The sequence below is a fragment of the Rhinoraja longicauda genome, chromosome 5, assembly GCF_053455715.1.
Source record: "Rhinoraja longicauda isolate Sanriku21f chromosome 5, sRhiLon1.1, whole genome shotgun sequence".
NCBI lineage: Eukaryota > Metazoa > Chordata > Chondrichthyes > Rajiformes > Arhynchobatidae > Rhinoraja > Rhinoraja longicauda.
Window position 1 is genome coordinate 28172165 of NC_135957.1, and position 7727 is coordinate 28179891.

Genomic DNA, 7727 nt, shown 5'->3' on the forward strand with positions numbered 1-7727 from the left:
TCTCGGGACAGAAGGAATGGGTGACGTTTCGGGTCGAGACCCTTCTTCAGACTGATGGAGGGTCTCGACCCGAAACGTCACCCATTCCTTCTCTCCTGAGATGCTGCCTGACCTGCTGAGTTACTCCAGCATTTTGTGAATATAGATATTGGTGAGGCCGCATTTGGAGCAGTGTGTTCAGCTTTCCTCAACCTGCTCTAGGAAGGATGTTGTTAAGCTGGAAAAAGTGCAGAGAAGAATTACGAGGATGTTGCCAGGACCTGAGCTTTTGGGAGAGGTTGAGCAGGCTAGGATTTTATTCCCTGGTTTGCAGGAGGATGATGGGTGATCCATTAGAGATGTATAACATCACGAGGGGAATAGATAGGGTAAATGCACAGTCTTTTACCCAGAAAAGGGCAATCAAGAACCAGTGGACATAAGTTTAGGGTGAGACGGGAAAGATTTAGTAAGAACCTGAGGGGCATCTTTTTCACACAGATGGTGGTAAGTGTATGAAATGAGCTGCCAGAGGAGGTAGTTGAGGCAGGTTCTAAAACAACATTTAAAAGATATTTGAACAGTTTTGTGGAGAGGAAAGGTTTAGAGGGATATGGGTCAAACACAGGTAGGTGGGAACAGTATAGATGGGCCATTTTGATCAGCATGGGAAAGTTGGGCTGAAGGTCCTCTTTCTGTGCTGTGTGACTCTATAACTTTCTATAAGTCTATGACTGCAATGGTTCAAAATGCAGGTTCATCAACATTTTTTAATGGTAGTTAAGAATGCGCAGTAAAGGATAACATTGTCAAAAAGCCAAGTATTATGTGCAGGGCGTCATTTACTATGTCATTTATTTCCCGGGATGTTACTGCAAATTCATTCCTTGCAATTTTATTGGGACGCCACAGAACATGATAATATTTTAAAATGTGACTGCCGTTTAAAAACAATTCATTGGCTGTAATGTTCTTTGGAAAGCTCCAAGGCATGATAAGCAGTGAAATAATGCAAATTCTTTCTTTTTCTAACCATAAAAAGCAATACAATTACGGATTCTTCCCATCTTTGCTCAGCCATCAAGAAGTACCTTGGAGACCTCCCAGTGTGACAGATTGTTGTTTCTCAAAGAGTTTCAATGTTTTTCCTTGCACTACATTTTCATCAGGTATATTCCAGGTGTTGATCCTTACCCAGGGTGCCTTTCAGCTTCCCACATGGCCTGAATGCCACAGCACTTGCTCTTCACTGATGTGTTTCAGTGATAAATTCCCCCCACTCATATCTGGTTGCATTTTAATGGAACTGTTCTCTGCTTATAATGGTCTTGAGTGGATTGAACAGTGGGGCTCGGAAACCAAGTCCCACTGTTTGAATTTAGCTTATTCTTCCATGAAAAGGAGCGAGGGGCAAAAATTAATGGAGATGTGCCGGGCAAGATTTTAAACACAGAGAACGATGGGTTTCTGGAATGTGCTGTCAGGAGTGGTGGTGGTGGAGGCAGATATAATAGTGGCATTTAAGAGGTTTCTAGATAGGCGCATGGTTATGCATCGAGAAGAGGGATATGGATCATGTGCAGGCAGAGGTGCTTAGTATAAAATTGGCATCATGTTCAACATGGACACCGTGGGCCAAAGGGCCTGTTCTTCTGCTGTTTATTTCCATTGTATGGCACCTTTAGCACCCCAATGGGTGACAGGCAGTGACGAGGGTCTCTGTATGAGGTGGTTACCATTACCCTGCTCATGATCAGAAGTGGAGTCCAATGCCTTTCATACTGACTGCAATGCATATCATTGTTTCTCCTGGATTGGTGTTGGTTGTTCCTTAGGAGCCTTTCAGCACTCTGCTGACCAACACATTTCACTTGTCCTTGACTAAAGTGCTCGTTGAAAACATAAATATAATAAGTAAAAGAAGGCGACAAAAGATGGTGAAGAATTTAAAAAGCAGCCTTTCTGTTGTGGAAATATCGAAAGGTGAGATGCATTTGTTTGTAACAAATCCGAGAATTCTGATGATAAACTTGTGATGTGTTATCCTCTGAAGGCGGACATTTGTATCCACTCCCTGTTCGGTAACAAAACTTCCTGTCGTCTTTTTAGGTTTTGGTGGGAAAATCCTGGTCTCTTCACCTCTGCTCAAAGAAATGAACTTTCCAAACATTCTCTGTCTCGTGTCATTTGCGATAACACTGCCATCACTGAGGTGCCGCTGGATGCTTTCAGAGTCGGGCAGTACCCACAAAACTTTGTAAATTGTGACCAAGTTCCTGGGCTGAACCTCCTGGCATGGCATGAAAATCCACAACAAGGTACTTCTGCTATTACACCGTGCTGTATATTTCCAGTTGCGTGCAGCAAACTGTCAGCTGGGAGGAAACCTTGGAATAAAACCAACAGTATGAAAAGATGACCTTCAAAGCACTGTGATGGACAACTCCTGTGAAGTTTTGTTTTTCAGTCTCAAGGTTAACTTCCTTCATTGTCTGTCGAAAACCTCTACCTGTGGTGTGCTTACAGAGCTGCTGCCTGGCAGCTCTCATAGCAGGTTCATTCCTGATCCTGGGTGTTATCTGTGTGAAGTTCTCCCTGTGATTGTGTGAGTGTTCTGGTTTCCTCCCACATCCCAAAGGAGTATGTGTTGAAAGAGTAATTGACCATTGTAAATTTTCCTCATCTGCGAGTGAGGGTGAGAATGTATGGGTAAGAAATGCAGATACTCGTTTACTGAAGATACACACAAAAGGTTGGAGTAACTCAGCAGGTCAGGCAGCTTCAAAGGGGAAAAGGAATAGGTGACGTTTCGGGTCAAGACCCTTCTTCAGCCAGCATCATCAAGGAAACATACCACCCTGGCAATGCTCTCATTTCACTCCTGCCATTGAGAATAAGCTGTAGGGGTGTGTAAACCATAACCTCCAGCTTTAGGACCAGTTTCTTCCCAACAACCGTCAGGCAATTGAACACGACAAACATATGATGAGTGTTTGACGGCACTGGGCCTATACTCGCTAGGGTTTAGAAGAATGAAGGGGGACCTCATTGACACGTACAGAATAGTGAAAGGCTTGGATAGAGTAGATGTGGAGAGGTTGTTTCCACTAGTGGGAGAGTCTAGGACGAGACGTCATAACCTCAGAATTAAAGGACGTTCTTTTAGTAATGAGGAGGAATTTCTTTAGTCAGAGGGTGGAGAATCTGTGGAATTCTTTGCCACAGAAGGCTATGGAGACAAAGAGTGAATATATTTAAGGTAGAGATAGATAGATTTGAGATTAGTACAGGTGTCAGAGGTTATGGGAAGAAGGCAGGAGAATGGGGTTAAGAGGGAGAGATGGATCAGCCATGATTGACTGGCGGAGTAGACTTGATGGGCCGAATGACCTGATTCTGCTCCTATCATTTATGATCTTATGATCTCATGAAACACCAACTAAACCGAATTATAAACTGTCTTGTTGCATTAGGGACTTTGAGCTTTTGTTTTGCACAAATATTGGGGTTTTCATTTATTGAACTTTTTTTCATTTGTTTATTATGGCACTGAGTTCTGTTTTTACAAACCTGTCATGCAATTGCAAGTAAGAATTTCGTTGTTCTGTTCTGGTACATATAATTAAACACTCTTGTCTTTCTTTATCTTTCTTACATCCCAAAGGTGTGTGAGTTGACAGGGTAATTGACGATTGTAAATTGCTCCTTGTCTGTAGGTGAGTGGATGAATCTTAGGGGAATTGATGGGAAATTGGGGAGAATAAAAAATGGGATTAGTGTAAATGGATGCTTGATGATCAATGAGGATTCAGCAAGCCGAAGAGCCAGTTTAAATTTTGAATAACTCTTACTGTGAACTTCTTCCTCTATTGTATTTCCATTATGGATGGCAGTAGGTGTTGCGAAGGACAACAGAAATTGAGCCATGGGCTTCCTTTCTTCTTTCCTACTCCAATATGACAGATTTAACATTGCCCCTGTTCTAAATTGATCTGATCCATATTAAATAGACAGATCAGGCTCAGTTCACCAAGGCGTTCTGTGCTGTTTTGTGCAGCAACATTGCCATATTGCACATAAATGAAGTGAACTTTTGACCTTGTTCTTTTTTCTAAAGTCTTCCTGTGAGGAACACCAGTGTGTTGGTTAAAGAAAATAATTGCAGATGCTGGTACAAATCGAAGGTATTTATTCACAAAATGCTGGAGTAACTCAGCAGGTCAGGCAGCATCTCAGGAGAGAAGGAATGGGTGACGTTTCGGGTCGAGACCCTTCTTCAGTCTGAAGAAGGGTCTTGACCGAAACGTCACCCATTCCTTCTCTCCTGAGATGCTGCCTGACCTGCTGAGTTACTCCAGCATTTTTTGAATAAATACCAGTGTGTTGGTGAACATCACTCCCAGTAAAGATTGAAGAATTAAAATAACACGACAGGATAGACAATGTTGAATTTGATTTGATATACCAATTATTAAATAGTTAATGAGATTTGACTATGTTTTGTAAAAATACTGCATATTATTATGTTCACTTCTGTTATCAGTATAACAACAGTTCAATCAAAGATAGGGGATTGAACAATGTATCAGAAAATGTGAAGAAAATATTATATCTGTATAGGTCAAAATCAGCCCCTTATTAAAAGGAAATTCATATTTCAAAATTACAAGTCACTCAGAGAGATAAAGATCTTTCTTGATAGAAGAAGTTTCAGTAATTACAGGAACAGTGTTGGCTTTTTTTTTTTATAACTCCCGTTTATGTATTTTTAGTTGGATCATGTGGGCCTCCACCACAAATAGAAGATGGAGAATTTGTGCTGTGCACCAGTTCTGGGCAATCCATTATCTCGTATGTTTGTCATCATGGTTTTTACCTGCTTGGAGCGGAGGAGTTGACCTGCAGTATCAGGGGATGGAGCAGTGATCCACCTGCCTGCAAAGGTAAAGATTGGTATCTTTGCTTTGTGCGCACCAGCTGAAAGAATCCATCAAGCATTGCATAAATTCTGTCAGCTATGTTTATTTAATCTAAATTCACCAGAATCAGATAGTCTTAGAGTGATACAGTGTGGAAACAGGCCCTTCGGCCCAACTTGCCAACACCGGCCAACATGCCCATAGCTACACTAGTCCCACCTGCCTGCACTTGGTCCATATCCCTCTACGTTAATACTTGGTGCTCTGTGCAGATACTTTTCTAACTCAAATAGAAAAGATTTGATTTTGGATAAATTATTAGTTGCTTTCTAGGTGTTGACCTGTGAAGGGATGGAATGGAACAAGGCTGAAGTTGTAATATTTAATAAATGAAAAGGTGGTGTGAAAATGAATGAGTATTGTGCTCTGAAAGTATATTGTGCTTCTCATTTGAATTGTTCTATGTAGTTCAAGTTGGTCCCCATAATATACAAAGTCAAAAATAATGAATGCTATTAGTAGCATTGCATAAATATCTTCAAGCCACCTTAGCTATTTCTAAGTCATACATTATCATGCATGATACACTGACTTCTGAAGGACACCTACAAGTGTCTTCAGGTGAAATTGATCCACGGAGACCGCTGTATAGCCTCTTCTTAAAGCTCTGCCTTCTAGTACTTAATATTTCCATAAAGATTCTGACTGTCTACCATTTCTAGGGACAATATGTTTTACATTTTACCAAGCCAATTAACCTACAAACCTGTATGTCTTTGGCGTGTGGGAGGAAACCGAAGATCTCAGAGAAAACCCATCTAGGTCATGGGGAGAACATACAAACTCTATACAGACAGTACCCACAGTCAGGATCGAACCTGGGTCTCCGGCGCTGTAGTCGCTGTAAGGCAGCAACTTTACCACTGCGCCACTGTGACCGCCCGATACTCCTATCAGGTCTTCCCTCAACCTCTGCCTCTCCAGAAAAACCAATCCAAGTCTATCCAATGTCTTCTTGGAGCTAATACCTTTTAAACCAGGCATTATTCCAGTAAACCTCCTTTGCATTTTTTCCAAAGCCTCCACATCTTTCCTGTATTGGGGTGACCAATACTGGGGGCAGCATGGTGGTGTAGCAGTAGAGTTGTTGCTTTACAATGCCAGAGACCCGGGTTCAATCCTGACCACGGATGCTGTCTGTACAGAGTTTATACATTCTCCCCGTGATCTGAGTGGGCTCCAGCTTACTCCCACATTCCAAAGACATACAGGTTTGTAGGTTAATTGGCTTTGGTAAAATTGTAAATTATCCCTATTGTCCCTAGTGTGTGTAGGATAGTGTTAGCGTGCAGGGATCGCTGGTTGGCGTGGACTCGGTCGGCTGAAGGGCCTATTTCCAAGCTGTATCTCTAAACTAAACTAAACTGTGAAACGAGACTCTTGGTTTGTGCATGTGCATTTTTCAAATTTATATTGGAAAAACTTGTCTCCTTATTTCAGACATTAATGAATGTGAAGATGCTGCAAGGCCTGTTTGCCACAGCTCTGCAAGTTGCGTGAACATTAAAGGAAGTTACAGGTGCACCTGCTCCGATCCCAACCTTCTTTCAGAGGATGGACACAGCTGCACTGATAATGTTCTACATCAATAACTTTCACTGTGGGGATTGTCATTGCAAACAGAACGAACAGTTCAGGTTTCCCTGACAGAAATACATATCGCAGCTGCAACAGAGGTACACCACGCATCACATCCCCTCCATCATTATTACTGCCTGTTGGACATACACAGGGCAGAGTCTTCAGCCTCTTGGTTGATAAATAGCTATGCTCAAACAGCAGTGTTACATTTGTTTCTCTTTGTAAGAAAACAAAAAACGTAATAGTTATTTGTACATATTTTTCATATGGATGGATTTAGAGTCAGAGTCAGGGTCTTGGAGCCATGCAGCATGGAAACAGGCCCTTCTGTCCAACTTGCACGCCAACCAGCATGTTCCATCTACACTAATCCTACTGCATTTGGCCCGTATTTCTCTAAACCTGTCCTATCCATGTAACTGTCAAATTGTTTCTGAAAAGGTTGCAATAGTCCCTGCCTCAACGACTTCCTCTGGCAGCACATTCCATACTCCCACCACCCAACACGTGAAAAAGTTATCCCTCGGATGCTTATTAAATCTTTCCCCTTCACTTTAAACCTATGTCCTCTGGTTCTCGTTTTCCTTTTCTGGCAAGAGACTCTGTGCGACTACTCGATCTATTCCTCTTGTGATTTTGTACACCTCTATAAGATCACCCCTCATCCTCCTGCACTCCAAGGAATAGAATCCCGGCCTGCTCTACCTCTCCCTGTAACTCAGGCTCGCAAGTCCTGGCGACATCCTTGTAAAACTTCTCTGCATCCTTTCTGGAACCAATTTTGTTTATTTTTTACATTGAAAATAGCACAGGTCCCATAACCTTTGTCCCACAGTGGTCAATCTGAACCTGATGCCAACTTAAACTAATCTCCTCTGTCTGTTAGTGATCCATAGCCCTCATTCCCAGCATATTCTTGTGCCTATCTAAAACCCTCTTAAATGCCACTATGATATCTGCCTCCATCACCAAGACAGAGTAAAGACAGTCTTTTGATAGAAGTCAGCTTTGTGATATATCGTTATTTGTTTAATTTTTGTAGAAAGCATGAATCAATTTATCCTTTTTGCAGTTATAAATTTCTGATATGAAACATTTTCCATTTATTTAGCATTATTAATATTTTGTTTGCCAGGTAAAAAGTAGCACCAAGTAAATTTTGAAGAATGTGCATTTTCAACACAGTTA

At 41.7% G+C, this 7727-nt stretch overlaps 1 protein-coding gene across 1 annotated transcript in view; it reads left to right on the forward strand.

The window, feature by feature from the left end:
• The window catches only part of tpo (thyroid peroxidase), a 43737-nt gene extending 37187 nt beyond the window's left edge, over positions 1-6550 (forward strand). Inside the window, exons 10-12 of the mRNA XM_078400038.1 lie at positions 2089-2297; positions 4752-4922; positions 6399-6550. Coding sequence (XP_078256164.1) covers positions 2089-2297; positions 4752-4922; positions 6399-6550 — 532 coding nt within the window. The remainder of the gene's footprint in view (positions 1-2088; positions 2298-4751; positions 4923-6398) is intronic.
• Positions 6551-7727: the final 1177 nt, after the last annotated feature.